The 16,474-nt window shown below is 36.4% G+C and overlaps 1 protein-coding gene across 2 annotated transcripts in view; it reads left to right on the top strand.

Moving 5' to 3' along the window:
* The first annotated feature begins 975 nt into the window (after positions 1 to 975).
* The window catches only part of POU2F1 (POU class 2 homeobox 1), a 79,493-nt gene continuing 63,994 nt past the window's right edge, over positions 976 to 16,474 (top strand). For both annotated transcript variants that reach the window (XM_008586311.1, XM_008586312.1), the window contains exon 1: positions 976 to 1,039. In XM_008586311.1, coding sequence (XP_008584533.1) covers positions 982 to 1,039 — 58 coding nt within the window. In that variant the 5' untranslated portion in view covers positions 976 to 981. The remainder of the gene's footprint in view (positions 1,040 to 16,474) is intronic.

Here is a 16,474-nt window from a genome sequence, read left to right on the forward strand (position 1 = left end):
GTACAACTTCTCGTACTGGTTTATGATTGAGGTGTGAATTTGACATATTCTCACTTTGACTGTTCAGTTCAGTTGGGGTGGGGAGTAAATGTGAAGGTATTTTTCTTAGACATGTTTTCTTTTAGTCTTTTAGGTTGAGTTACTGTCCCATCTATTATCAATGGGTTGTTTTGGTTATGACTAATGAATATCTTTGCTTATAGAAAAAGGTACTTTATTTGGGAATAACATTTTTAAAAAATTTTTTTTTAGCTTTTTGAAGTGGTTCCACCCTCCCCACTTTCATTTCTTTAACATATTTTATACTTGACTTTTTTTTTTTTGTCTTTTTCCATGTCCGGCAATGGATCGCAACCCTCAGTGTTGCCCCCGTACCGGACCGGGGACCGGCAATGGGATCGCAATCCTCGGTGTTGCTCCCGCGCCTCGCTCACTGGCTGAGCGGGAACCCGTCTGTATGTGGGATCCGAACCCTCGGGCGGGAGCGCCGCCGCGCTTCCCAAGCGGCGCACTATCCAGTGCGCCACCGGGCCGGCCCATATTTTATACTTGATGTTATAAAGCATTTACTCCTTTTACACATAAGAGTCTCTAATATAATTTTTTTCAGGTCAGAGTTCTGTCTTTCTTAGAACAATCTGAAAATTCTTTAGAAAAACCATGTATTTGTGCAGCCTCATAATACCAAGGTCACGGGTTCAGATCCCCCTACTGATCAGCCACTCCCCCCACCCCCCAAAAAGGAAAGACCATTTATTTGTGGATTTCTTCAGTGTCTGGGGAATCCTGAATTTCTTTCAGATAACCATTTATTACAGTTTCTAATGTTTTAGCCCGATGTATATGCACTGTGTCTCTTTGAACTGTAGGACTGTAACATTAGTTAACCCTTTCCTCTGCCACATTTTGCCTCCTTAACCCCATTTTTATCCCCAGTTTTTAAAAAACCTTATTTACTTCTGATTTTTTGCAGACTCAAGAATGAACAATCCGTCAGAAACTAGTAAACCATCTATGGAGAGTGGAGATGGCAACACAGGTAAGAGTTCCCTGATCCAGCTTTTTGATTAGACCTAATAGAGCTAAAAGTAGAAACTTTCCACTTTACCTAGGATTTGTATTTGGTAAATACAGAACAGTTTGAATATTGAGTTGTCAAATGTGATTTAGTACTTACAAGAACTGGTATTGTGTTTAAGATTATCCAACTTTCTTCTGCAGATTGCTTCATCTTTTCACTTCCATCTATGACAGGAACTACAGAGTAGTACCAAGAACAGTTCTTTGGGTCAGATAGTTCTGGGTATGAATTATGGATTTGCCACTTACTAGCTATGTGACTTTGGACAATTTCCTCAATCTTTTTGAGACATAATTTATTTAATTATAAAATGGGGATAATATAATTCAAAGGTCATCGTGAGTATTAAAAGAGATGATGTATGTGAAGTGTTAAACAAGTGCCAACTATGTAGTAACCATTCAGTAAAAAGTTGCTCGTGTTATAGGTGTTAATAAAATAGTAAATCTTATCCATCCTACATTTGATATAAATTATATTAAAGTTATGACAGCATCAATAGGTAGTTATAAACACACACCCACATTTAATACATTTTTTAATTTGGTAATTTTTAAAAACATTTACACTTGATTAAACCTTTTATCAGGAGAAAATTAATTGTTGTGTAAATGAGAAAACTGAGGCCCATGAGAGAAAGGTAAATCCATAAAGGATAGTTTGTCTCCATAGCCCATAATCTTAATTCAGTATATGGTTCAGAGGACATTTGACTATGTATCTTTATCATCTGCCAGAGATACTACAGGGATTTCCCCAGTTTATAGCAAAGGTGTAAATTAAAATATTATACCAAATAACAAGGGAATTATGGACAGGGATGCACAGAAAGTTATTGTTTCTAAAGTAAACTAGGTTTTTCACTTCCAGAGAGGTTTTCTTCTTTGACCATCATTTGAAAAAATGCCTAACTGTGGGAGATGGTGAGAATGAGAGTCACTCTTTTGAAAACTATCTTTGTTTTCTACCTCTACTGGCCACAAAACTTCTGGGTTGGAGTAGAGGCGTGAGTGGAACCAGTGTGACCGTTTCTTGCCTGCATATCTTCTTCCATTGACACTGTCTTGTACCTGGAGATGCTTCTTAATCTTGTAATTGCTAAAACATACCTACCTTTTTGCATGAAGCTGAGCTGTGAGGTTTTCATGTTCAGCCCTGTTGTATTTAACATGTCTCATATTAATCTCAGGCTAGCCAAGCAGAGTACTATAATATCTCCTGAGAAGGGAACTGGGAGCATTATATTCTGCCTGAACTGTGAGACACAATCTCCTTTCAGTTATTTCTCTATCCCGTTTGGGACCCATCTGTTTTTATTTTATAGCACTGGTTCCTATGCCAGTACAGGTGCTTTGGCCACCTAGCTTAGGCGTAGGACTTGTTTGCAGAGAGAAACAGGGCAGCTGATCCCATTAAGAGGATAGGGGAGAGTGGGCAGGACACCCCTGACTAAAGAACAACCTCAAAGAAGAGGCATGCTTTTCTCTCTAGGGGAAGAGAAACAGACTCACAGAATGATTGGAGAACACTGAAAATATCCACTACATTGGGAATGCCCATGTTTAATTTAAAGCCACAGGGGTTGGTTGGTTAGCTCAGCTGGTTAGGGCATGGTGCTGATAACACCAGGGTCCAGGGTCTGATCCTGTACTGGCCAGCCACCAAAAAAAAAAAACCAAAAACAATACTTTAAGGCCACCACTATAATAGCTGTTTCAGTAGCTACTATTTATTGAGTACCTAACAACATTGATAAAACCCCGTGATATATTTTTTAAAATCTTAAGGGCTGTATGCATTATCTGATTTTAATTTAAGTTCTCATGCCAAGTTAGATATTATTTCAAAAAGTAGGAAATCGAGGCACAAAACCAGCCAGGAAAGGAAGGCAGGTTTAGGATTTGTACCGCATGTGATTGTCCTGATGAACTGGAACAAAATATAAATGAAAATTTAAGTAACTTTTTGTATATGTTTAGGCCTAAAACCATTTATACCAAGCTATCTATGTAAGATAAATTCTGACTGGAGTACTTGTTGAAATAGTCTTGTGAATTTCCTGACCTATTTTAACATGGAATACATGGCAGACTCGTTCTTATCATACAGCTGAGCAGCATCAATTCAGATATTTTACTTTTTAATGTCTCTAAAATTATGATTCTGTGGCTAACAACTGGTGCTTTCTTAGACTTCTTTACTTGCATCACCAGCAATGGCAGTTTATTTTTTCTCATCAATTCAGATATTTTACTTTTTAATGTCTCTAAAATTATGATTCTGTGGCTGACAACTGGTGCTTTCTTAGACTTCTTTACTTGCATCACCAGCAATGGCAGTTTATTTTTTCTTTTCCCTACAAAAAGAGAAAATTTGTATTGCTTTTTTGTAAGGGTTACTGCTACTGCCATAATTATAGCAGCTAGATCAAATGCGAGATGATCAGCCATCTTAACTCTAAAGCATAGAGACTGACTTCCTGTTTGTCTGCTGCAGCATTTGTTGCCTTACTAATATTACAAATTATTTCCATTTTACGGACCTTTACATTCACTTGAGAATAACACCTCGATTGTCAATTTCCCAAATGTTAAGGGTCTGTCACTATATTCTTAGCATAGCCTTCTAATGTCAATTTGTTAGTTTAGGAATACAGAAATACATTTGAGTTGTAGTTTGCATATTAAATTACTATGTTTGATATACTAGATACAAAATTACAGTTTATTTAGATAATTACATGGTTACAAATTGATTTTTATTTAAAAGTATAACATGTGAACCTGCAGATTGTTTGTTATTTATTTGTTTTATTGTTAGTAGTTTAATTATTAGCTTTTGGTAGTTATGGAAAACAAGTAAAAGTTTTAATGGAAAAACCCTTAGCATTATAATATAACTGGATCCAGAATACTTTTGTGTAGATCATTTTTCTTGAAACATTTACAGTTGTAATAATTTTGATTTGTGGGATTTTAAGGAAAATGATACTGTAAAATTATTTGTGTTGATACTTCTTTGCCTTTCATCTGCCAGAGGGATTTATTTAAGTTGAGAAGTTAAATCTGACAAAGCACTCTTGTCAAATAGCCCTTATTTGTTCACAGAAAATCTGTAGCTTTGGTTTGTTATTTATTCAGTAAGTGCCAGTTCTATATGTAAAATATTATAATTGATGTTGTTAGAAGATATAATGGAAATAGATGAGATAACCTCAGTCTTCAATCCATTAAGAGAGAGGATAGATATACAGATAATTGATTCTGGATAGGTTATGGTAAGTAATTCAAGAGGAGTTATAGAAAAATGCTATAGTATAGGACAGGTGTAAGGAACCATCCGAATGGAAGAGAGTGAAGAAAGACCACTGATGGAACCAAGGTAAGGGAGAATAACTGGAATCAAAAGTACAGAATGAAGAGTTAACATTGAAAATGAAAAAAGATATACAAATTGATATAATTCTCTAAAATTAGAAAAAAAGGGAAGATTAAACGACAGAAAATTGAGTGGAAGAAAGAAGGAAAACTGAGGAATGATTTACCTCAGATTGCCTCATTTTTCTCATAAAAGTAGTTCAGATGTTCATCTGAGAGGAAAGCAGGAATAATAGTAATATTAATAATGGCAGCAGCTACCATTTTTTGAATTCTTACTATAGGTGCGTGGCTAGCTGCTTTATTACATATACATTATATCATAACTGTTAAAATACCTTCTATAAGGTAAGTAAGGTTATGCCTGTTTTCATGTAAGGCAACTAAATTCAGAACAGTCTAGTAATTAGTGATTGGAAGATTATGAGCTTTTCAGTACCTCACACTGCCTTGCTAGGAGAAGGTTGAATGAAATGGGTTTGGGGTTAGAGCAGACATAGTTATCTTTAAGGAATTGATTGAAATAAATAAATTGAAACAATTGATAAGCTTGTTGATGGTCAAGCTCAGATTGAAGAAAATAAATGTGTAGCTTATCTGGCTAACTTGGTTACATGACCTTTCCATAGCCTAGCTCACCAGTCCACAGTCAGGATTGAAGAAAATGGAAGATTGGATTATTTTGCCAAAATAATATCCTCTAAACAAAAAACCCATCCAGATAAGAGGGAATGGTAAGGGTCTTCCTTATAACATAGTTGTTTGCACAAGGATGCTGACGAGGATGCTTCCTTTGGGGAAGGAAATAACTCCCCATTTTTTCTTCCCCCCCCCCCAACTTTGGTAACTTCTAATCTACTTTGTCTTTGAATTTGCCTATTCTCGATATATTGGTGTAATCATATAATATCTATCCTTTTATGTCTGACTTATTTCACTTAGCATGTTGTTTTCAAGGTTCATCCGTGTTGTAAAATGTATCAGAACCTCATTACTTTTTTATAGCTGAGTAATATTCCATTGTGTGTATATACCACATATTGTTTATGCGTCATGTGTTGATGGACACTGAAGTTGTTTCTGCCATATAGCTATTATGAATAATGCTGCAATGAACTTTGGTGTACAGGTATATGTTTTTGAGTCCTTATTTTCAATTCTTTGGGATATTTACCTAGGAGTGGAATTGCTGGGTAAAGCAAAAACACCACAAATTTATTATCTTATAGTTCAGGAGGTTAGAAGTCCTAAAATCAGTTTGTTGGAAGAGCTATAGTCTTTCTGAAGGCTCTATGGAGAGTCCATTTTCTTCCCTTTTCCAGCTTCTTGAAGCCACCTGCATTCTTCAGTTCAGGAGGTTAGAAGTCCTAAAATCAGTTTGTTGGAAGAGCTATAGTCTTTCTCAAGGCTCTATGGAGAGTCCATTTTCTTCCCTTTTCCAGCTTCTTGAAGCCACCTGCATTCTTTGGTTTGTGCCTCTTTCCTCCATCTTCAAAGCCAAATGTATAGTATCTTCAAGTCTTAGTCTCTCTCTCCCCACCCAGTACCTCCCCCTAACCTCATCTTCTGTCATCACATCTCTTTCTCTGACTCTCTTGCCTCCCTCTTTCCCTTATAAGGACCTTGTGATTCTTAACTTCATCAGATCTGTAAGATCCTTTTGGCCATGTAAGGCAATGTATTCACAGCTTCTAGGGATTAGGATGTGGATGTATTTGAGGATCCATTGTTCTGCTTATTTTATCCTAAATTAAACCTGATCAACTCTGTTACAGTTGACAGTTGGAAAAGTAAAGGAGTTGTATAGAGTTTTACAGACTTTGGTAGGAAAAACCAAAGCATCTTTTTTAATGAAAAGAAATATTAGACAAATATTAAGGCCTTGCCTACTTTTACTCAAAGGGCAGACTTCTTTCATCAGTACTCTTGACAAGTGGCCATCTACCCTATGCCTGGGTTCATCCACTGAAATAGAACACAATACTTTTTCATGTAATCTGTTCTGTTGTTATACAACTCTGTTATCTATGTTCTTTTGAATTCTGTCCTTAGGAATCCTCATCTTCTAAAAAATGAAAACTTTTCTGAAGTCAGTGCCATATTTGAAATCTTTTTCATTCATTTGATGACTTATAAAGTAATAATTTATGTTAGAATATGATAATAGTGGCTATCATTCATTAAGTATTTACTAAATACATTAAGCACTTTATAGAGATTATCTCATTTAATCCTTATAACAGCCTTTTGAGGCATTATTTTTCTCTTTTTATAGGTAAGAGAATTGAGGTTTAGAGATGTTTAGTCACTTGACAAAGGTCGCACAGATAAAGAAAGCAGAGCCATTTTTTATCCTTTAAGCTATGTTGTTCCTCGTGTTTTGTCTCTAATGTGCAAGATACTGTACTGTACTCAGTAGGCTCAATGAAGTCGAATAAAATATTGATTTTGTTTTCAAGAAATTTATCATGTAAAGAAAACATGTATGCAAATGTAATATAACAGAAATGGGGAAGATTCGTAAGATGTATACATGGATCCATTAGAATTCAATGTAGAGAGAAACTGTTCCTAGCTGGGAGGATCAGGGAAGGTTTTGGAGAAGGTGGAGCTTAAAATGTACCTTGAAAGCTAGGATCTAAATTAATGGTGGTGGGCAATATACTTGTAGCATGAAGAAACAGCAAAAGCTAAGATGAAGAGAAAGAAATCTGCCCTAATTGTCTATAATTCCTTTAGAATTTTTTCATCATGTCATGTGATTTTTAGATCCTTTATCGTTTAGTCATTCTCAGAATTAGTATTCCAGTTTTTCAGACTTCAGTGCAGCCATTACCATTACCATTGACTTAACCATTGGCTTAATGTAATTATTTTTTACAATTAAGGTAAAAATAACAGGTGTTTATATATGAAATTTTAATGTAAGTTTTTATAAATTTAATATGTTTTTTCTGATAATATTTGTTTTGCAATATTGAAACTTGTTTTATTTCTTTCTTTCTTATTTTAAAAAAAACATGACCAGTAAGGAGATCTTAATCCTTGAGTTAGTGTTGTTAGCACCACGCTCTCCCAAGTAAGCTAACCAGCCATCCCTATGTAGGGATCCAAACCTGTGGCCTTGGTGTTATCAGCACCACACTCTCCCAAGTGAGCCAAGGGCCGGCCCTGAAACTTGTTTTCTTTTAAAGCTGCTGATTCATCTGTTGATTCATTGTGTTGGTAGTCAATTAATTGTAAGTCTTTTTTCTCCTCAGTTATGATAGGTCTAAGGCTCCCTATTCTGTCCTTTTTCAATTTATTTTTTTATTCAAATGGTTTTTCTCCTCAGACAGTATCAGAATCTTTCTGGCAAATGAAAAGCACAAAGAAATTTATTAATGCAACCTAATGTACATTATGAAATAGCATTCCAAAATATATCATCATCAGAAATTCCTAGTAATCAGCAATGTATTAGTTCTGTGGGATTTACTAGTGCCATGGGTGGTATTAAGAAATTATGTTTATAAAAGAGCATGGTCAAATACTATTTTCTGGGCCGGCCCAGTGGCGCACTGCTACAGTGCGCCGCTTGAGAGTGCGGCGGCGCTCCCGCCGAGGGTTCGGATCCCACATACAGACCGGTTCCTGCTCACTGGCTGAGCGAGGGGCGGGCGCAGCACCGAGGGTTGCCATCCTGTTGCTGGTCCCGGTCTGGTACGGGCGTGACACTGAGGGTTGCGGTCCGTTGCCGGACACGAAAAAAGACAAAAAGGAAAAAAAAAAAGTATATTATTTTCTCCAAGATGAAGAGAACGGATGCTAAAAGACCAGGGCATCAGTGAATATACCTGCTGATGGACTTTGGATGTGTTGCCCCGTCCAAAACTCATGTGGAAATTTGATCCCCAATGTGGCAGTATTGGAAACTGATTGAGTCATGGGGGCAGATCCCTCATGAATGGATTAATGCTCTCCCTAGGGGGAGGGGGACTAATGAGTGAGTTCTCGCTCTATTTCCCACGAGAGCTGGTTGTTTAAAAAACATTGGCACCTCCTCTCTCACTCTCTTGCTTCCTCTAGTCATGTGATCTGCTTGTGCCTGCTGGCTGCTTGTGCCCGCCGGCTGCTTGCCGCTATCCACCATGAGTAGAACCAGCCTGAGGCCCATGCCAGATGCAGCTGTCCCAGAAACATAAGCAAAATAAACCTCTGTTATTTGTAAATTACCCAGTCTCAGGTATTTCTGTTATAGCAACACAAAACGGACTAATACACCAGCTATTCTTTATATAGTAATTTAATAACTTGATGCCTTGAACCAGCATTAGTTCTAGAAAACATTTCTAGATAAAATACCAGTGTTCTCAGGAGAAGCCTCAAAAAAAAAAAAAAAAATCACTGAGGAACAGGCCTCAGATAATGTTCTCATCAAACCAGAATAGAGCAATTGCAGATTTCAGACTCTGAAGGACTGTTTTCCCTTTGAACTTATGTTTATCCAGAGGCTATTTTAATATTCTTATCATTTTTTATTATTATCATCATCTTAAAGTTTATTATATATTATACTGTGTGAATCACATTCTGCACTGACCAAGGTTCTCTTGTAAGCCTGAGGGTAGAAATACCATTGCTTTTTTTTCTTGGAGTTTCTTCATAATGAACTTTTAAATAGTGAGTGGTCCCACGTGTCATTGAAAGTGACTAGAGCACTTCCAGAGGACCTCTGGAGCACAGCGAAGGATATATTACTTGTTCTTGGTGGTCTATAAGCAAACATCAAACACCTATAGGAAAGATAGACCTTCGTCAAGTGTTTGGTTTGACAGATGTCAGTTACAGGATATGGATTCTGAGATACTCTGATACTACATATTGATAAACTTGCCCTGGACCTGCCCACTGATGCACATGGTGATTTTTTTTTTTTCCCTTATTTTAGATGCATTTTATTGGGGAGGAGGCTATACAATCTGTGGGAATAGTAAGTGGCATCTGAATTAAGATTATACTTTCATAAAGTGAGCAAATGAGCAATCGATCCTTTTGGCAAGAGATAACAAATTTAGAATTTTAAAGATAGCATCCATTTTTATTCACTAATAATAGAAATTTGGGACAGTAATGAGAGGGTCTGTTTCTAAAAGGCTGCTTTAGGCACAGATTATCAGAGATTGTCTCTAATTTTCTCCCTTCTTTAGAGGGCTGCTTAGTTTCATGTCATGTCACTTTTTTCATATTTTTTTTTCCCCAACAGATATAAAAGAATTTTCCAGCCATGTTACAGTTTGCATCTTGCTTGAAGCAAAAAATGACTCCATTACTCTTTCGGTTAGATCCGTTATATAGCATCCTAGCCTAAAGCAGTGGTAGTAGAAACTAGGGGTCGAATGTAAGAAGCCATGGGGGGGTGGAGGAGAGGAATTTGAGCGGGAGTAAAAAAAGAAAGAAGGAAAGGGAGTAATCTAAAACGAATGCCTGCATTTGGCTTGGAGCTAGAGTAGATGTGCCATTTGCTTCTTGGGACTGCCCAAGAAGGGAGTAGACTTGACAATGAGATGATGCATCTCAGTTCTGAAAATGCTGCATTTGGAGTGCCTGTGGTACTTGCAGGTGAAGATGTGGGCAATTGAAATTAAATAAAATTAAAAACTCAGTTCCTCAGTCATACTAGTAATATTTTTAGTGCTCAGTAGCCATGTGTAATTAGTGGCTACCATATTGAATAGCACATATATAGAACATTTCCATTATTGCAGAAAGTTCTATTGGACAGGGATTAAATAGACTAGGAAAGAACAAACAACTGTGGATCAGAAGTGAACCAGAGAGGAGTTCATGGTGTTACTATTCAGCGTGGTCAAGTCCTGCAGAGAGGTCTAGATATGAGGCTTAAAATGTGACCCTTGGATTTCACAATTGGTATTACTGGGGACCTTTTAAAAGGTTTTAGGTAACTGGGAAAGAAATTGCTGTAGGTAGAGTAATGAATGATTGAGGAAGTGAAATGAGAAATGTAGGCAACTCTTTTAATGGAAGCTCTATGAAGGGCTGTTTGCGTAGGGGTTAAAGGCTCAGACCCTGAAACCAAATCACATGTATTCACATCCTGATTCTTTCACTGACTAGTTGTATTACCTTGGGCAAGTTATTTCTTTCTGTGCCACAGTTTTCTTACCTGTGAGATGGAGATAAATAATAATAATCCATCTCATAGTACTGATGTGTACATGGAAAGCAAGTTGAAGTGTGACTCAGTAACTGTGAGCTGTTTAGTATGATATGGTGATATTAAATAAAGAGAAGGAAAGAATGGGAGAGAAGGTCAGAAAGATCCAGGGGAGCAATTTAAGTATGTTTATATGCTTAGGGAGAGTAGCCAGTAGGAGGGGAGTGGTAAAGAAAGAATAGATGATTCGGGAATCAGAGTTCCCATGAAGGAGGGAGGTGCTGGGTTTCAGAGCACTGGTGGATGAAGCAGCTTAAAGTAGAAGCCCCCCCCCCCTTTTCTTAAGATGGAGAAATGAGAGAGGGAAGGGGGTAAAGACAGATATAGATAATAAGTGTTTAGGTAGAAGGGAATGTGAAAAAGCACTGTAGATAGGGTTGGCAACAGAGGCAGTTAGGGATGTCCCCGAGGTACTGGGGAAATGAAACTGGGAATTAGAATGCAATAAAGAAGTCTGGGACTAGATAGTTCATCTAGATAAATAAGCAATATAAGAAGGATTTGTAGCAAAGGGTCATGATTCAAGCTAAGAACTCTGACATCAGATAAAATTAGAAGGTAAGGATGTACTACAGTATTCAAGGACAACTTTGTGTTTCTGAGGAAGGCAGAAAGCTGTGGTCTTTGAACTGGCTCACCTCTAAATGGTAAAGGTGAGAAGGGAGCATTAGAGTAGGTTGGGAAGCAATAGAGAGATGGAGCAGGGAAATGTTTGGTAAATTTTTCTTTTCCAACAAAAATATTAATATGATGTTAGGATATTAGAATAAGATCTTACTTTCTAGTGTTCTTGGTCCTTAAAGTATTCCATTTATGTAAAATATTTAAGTGATTTGAAAAAGACATCTCAACAGGTCACAAGCCATCCATTTTTCTACAATTAAGAATAAAGTTAATAAAGATCTGTTTTAATAGAACCTTTCATCTAGATAGACTTAACAATTCAACAGACATAATTACGTATGGAAATCTTGTCATAATCTATAAGGTGATATATAAAAGCAAATTTTAAAAAACAACATACTATTACTTAGGAAGTAAAGGACGTACAGTGTGATTGCCATGGAAATTTTTGAGCAGATATCTATTAACCATCCATCCTGTAGATGATCTGTGTCATCAATTTTGATTGTACTTCTTGCTTTTGTAGTAGCATAGAATCTTTCTGTTGCCGTAAATGATTCACTTTTCTGGATTTCTTTTATCCCGGATTCCTATGATGGCCCAGATAGAAGAAAGCACCTCCACACAAACACACTGAAGAATGGGCAGTAGCTAAGTTTTCCTAGAAGATCTCTTAGCTATTATGTTCCACAGTTGCTTGACATCTGTAAACCTGACTTGTGATTTGTGTTTGCTTATCAAGATGATGTAGTGACAGGCACAGATACTGTCTTTATTTTTTGTAGGATGTCTGAAATTTAGGCTACTGTTCATAAATTTTACCTCAACTGCCCTAAATTTACTGATAAATAGTAATCAGTGGATAATGTACTATTCTTTTATATTATATGTTTAATTGAAGTAGTAGTATATGATTTTCATTATAGATTAAAATGTAGTACGGTATTATCTAAAGTATAGCACCTGAATGATGAAAAATCACTTTTACAAACTCCATGTTCCAAGATTTCTAAGGCCCTCATTCAAGAAATTGTTATCCTTATTTTCATACACAATTGCAACAGGGGTGCAGTGCGTATCATGTTACTTGGCCTATAAAAAATTAGCCAGTTAGACAGGCGAGACTGGCTGCTATAGGTAGGTGAACCATTAGGGCAGTTAACTGTCAGATTTGTATCAGAGCTGCAGGTTCTTTTTTTTTAATTGAAGTGAAATGCACATAACATAAAATTAGCTATCTTAAAGTGAATAGTTCAGTGGCATTTAGTACATTCACAGTATTATTCAACCATCACCTCTATCTAGTTCTAAAATGTTTTCATCACCCCAGAAGGAAACCCTATAGCCATTAAGTAGTTGCTTTCCATAGCTCCCTTCTCTCAGTTCCTGGCAACCAACAATCTATATTTTGTCTCTATGGATTTACCTATTCTAGGCATTACATATAAATGGAATCACACATTATGTGACCTTTTGTGTCTGGCTTCTTTCACTTCTAATGTTTTCAAGTTTCACATTATAGTATATTATCAGAACTTCATTCATTTTTATGGCTGAATAATATTCCATCTTATGGATATACCACAATGTGTTTATCTGTTCGTCCGCTGATGGACATTTGGGCTGTTTCCACTTTTTGGCTATTGTGAATAATGCTGCTGTGAACATTTATGTACATGGATTTGTTTGACTCCCTATTTTCAGTTCTTTTGGATATATGTCTAGCAGTAGAGTTTCTGGATCATATGGTTATTCTATGTTTAATTTTTTTGAAGAACTGCCAAACTGTTCTCCATAGCAGCTGAAATGTGCAAAGATTCCAATTTCTCTACATCCTTACCAACTATTGTTATTTCCTTTTTTCTTTTTTTAAATTACAGCCCTCCTAATGGGTTAGATAATATACTTTAAAAGCAACAACTCTTCATTCATTTTCCCCAGGAAATAATAATATCAGAAACCAAAACCTTCCTCTGTTTTTCCAACAGTGTTTTTATGAATCTCCCTCTATATTATGGTCAAAATGTCATGTAATAATGAGATGAACAATGGGTAGTAATAATGTGGTTTTACATCTAAGTTGTTAGATTTTCCACTTTCCTCACCTTGGTGGTTCATGCTCACTGGGTTACCCCAGACTACTTTTATAATCTCATCTCTCCCTCTTTTTAGCCATACTAAATCTCTCTAAGCACTTTGTTCCTTTCTTAGAGGAAATACCATATTCTGTCTTGTTTTGCTTCAGGGCAGTGACAGTACCTTATTCTTGCTTGTGACCTTTCACTGTCTTTTCGTATATCTATATATTTTTTGTAGTACTTGTCTTTTGTGTTACTTACTCAACTGAAATGTCCCCTCTGGGAAGCTTCCCTGACATTGCCTTCTCCCTTTCCCCATACAGTCCCCTTTAAATGTTCTGGTAGAACCCTATGTGTATCTGTTGTACATTCCACATTGTATGTGTATTTTTATGAAATTGAAACCACAATCATTGCCTGTGCACCCTGATCAGACTTGTAACCCCCTCTTTCCCCTTTATATTTCCATACCATTATTTTTATCTAACATTCAGTTTTTTAATTTTTATTTTCTATTTCCCCATACTAGAATGTAAGCTGTGAAGACATGATTTTTGTCTTCTTCACTGCTATATTTCTAGCACCTAGAACAGTGCCTGTCACATAGTAGATGTTCAGTAACTATTTGTTTAATGAATAGGTCTGAGAACTACTTAAGAGTGAGGACTGTGGCTGTATTCATCTCTAAAACCTCAGCGTCTGGAATATCAAAGTTCAATAAATATTTGTTGAATGTAGCATTTATTCTTACAGCAGAATCTTTTTTCTACATGATATTCTTGGTTTTTATTTGTTGTTTATAACTAAATAATTATATAAAAACAAAAAAGTGTACATAAGCAAAAAGAATTGTCTCACTGAAAGTAGGAGGTGATTCAGTCATTAAGTCTTGTGCATATAGGTGTAAAAACTAGTTTATCAAAAGCCATTTCTTAGAAAGGTAAAACTATTCATTCAAGAAAAGAAAAATTTCTACTAATTGTAAGAATGAACAATCCCGTTGGTTCAGATTTAGGAAAACAGCTGATGAATTCCTGTACCCACATTTCAAAGTAGCCATTACGCTGGAGTAGGTTAAAAACAAAGGTTGTATAGAGTTTCAAGTGAGCTTCAGATTTACAAGAAGAGATCACATACACTACAAGTTAGATTAAGTTCCCAATTTAATTAGCCAGTAATACTGAATGTTACTGGGAGCAAAGTAGTTTCAGAACAGGTATAGTACAGGTTGAATATCCCTTATCCTAAATGCTTGGGACCAGAAGTGTTTTGGATTTTTGATTGGTTTTGGATCTTGGAATATTTGCCAAATATATGCTAGTTGAACATCCCTAATTCAAACATCTGAAATCTGAAATGCTCCAGTGAGCATTGCCTTTGGGTGTCATGTTGGTGTTGAAAAAGTTTCAGGTTTTGGAGCATTTCAGATTTTGGATTTTCAGATTAGAGATGCTCAACCTGTATATTTAATGTAGCTTACCTTGCCCCCAACATTCTGAACTGGGTGGGGGTGGGGGCAAGCAGCTGCCTGTGACACTATCCATGCAAGTAGAGGCATATCAGATCTGAGAATAGAAAAAGAACTTTGCCCTTTTGTATATTCAGAGTCTAAGTCTCCATTTAGAACAAATCATTTTTGTTATTCTGTTGAAAACGGGCAATATTTATAAATATTTTCCAGGGTTCCAAAAAACTAATTCTCTGCAACCAACTTCTTTACTCTGATTTAATTCTCTTTTGTGATCTGTGTGATTCTGATACTTGGTCTGAGGCCTACAGTAACAAATGCATTTCGATGCATTTAGCAAAAGAATATGGGGTCACTGGCATTGGATAAAGGAGATTTTTTTTTTTCTTTTTAAAGTGTCATGGTTTTCTTTACATGTAGCTAAGTCCTGAAAAGATCTTCTGATACTTGGTCTGAGGCCTACAGTAACAAATGCATTTCGATGCATTTGGCAAAAGAATATGGGGTCACTGGCATTGGATAAAGGAGATTTTTTTTTTTTCTTTTTAAAGTGTCATGGTTTTCTTTACATGTAGCTAAGTCCTGAAAAGATTAGTAAAATGTAATATGTAAATTTTAATTTCTGGCCTCAAAAGGTTGATTGATCTCTTTGGAAACTATTAGTGTTATCTCTTAAATGATTATATGTCCCAAGAAACATTAGGTTTTATAGGAGTTAAGATTTGGGAAAGATTATTTATAGTTAGGCTGGCCCATAAAGTCTTCCTAAAGTAGATTCCAGACTAGATATTGAGTAATGACTAGGACTGGTAGAACTAAAGAAGAAAGTGAAGAGCATCTGCATTTTGATCCTATTGAGGGTATCACCTTAGCTTTCTCTCTGACTCTCCTTCTCTTTCCCTACCCCTCATACCTCTATCCTTGTCTTTATAAAATGTGTGTGTCCTCTCCCATTTGTACGTTTTTAATTTAATGTTCATAGAATATAGATTTCCATTCTCATTTATGGACAAATGACAACAGGAATAGGATAAATGAGAGGATTGTCCTCCCCCTACAAAAAATAGGTGCAGTCCTGGACAGAATTCAAACAGCAAAAGTCAGTCTCCTTTAAGAGACAGATTATTTTGGGACTGATCATTTTAGAGATGACATTAAAGGATAGTTAGAAAGGAAGCCCATTTTAGGAAAAGTGAAACTGAACAAAAGTTTAAGTTGTTATCACTGATTGTAGTACTCATAGTAGAGAATTTGAAAAATACAGAATAATGTATTCACTATTAACATTTTGATGTGTTTCCTATTTGTAGACAACTTTTTTACCAAAGTTGTCCATAATAAATGTAGTAATATTTCTCGAGTTATAAAATATGATTTTTTTTTAAAAATTGTATTTTAGTGTAACAGAAGTAGGATAGCTGGAGTAAACAAGCTATGAGGTAGAATCCAAAGGCCCAAAATTCTTTTTCCTTTTTTTGTCTTTTTTACTGACCGGTAACGGGATCACAACCCTCGGTGTCGCACCCGTACCGGGGACCGGCAACGGGATCGCAACCCTCGGTGTTGCGCCCGCACCGCGCTCAGCCAGTGAGCGGGAACCGGTCTCCACATGGGATCCGAACCCTTGGC

Source organism: Galeopterus variegatus, unplaced genomic scaffold (assembly GCF_000696425.1).
Source record: "Galeopterus variegatus unplaced genomic scaffold, G_variegatus-3.0.2 Scaffold3931, whole genome shotgun sequence".
Classification (NCBI taxonomy): Eukaryota; Metazoa; Chordata; class Mammalia; order Dermoptera; family Cynocephalidae; genus Galeopterus; species Galeopterus variegatus.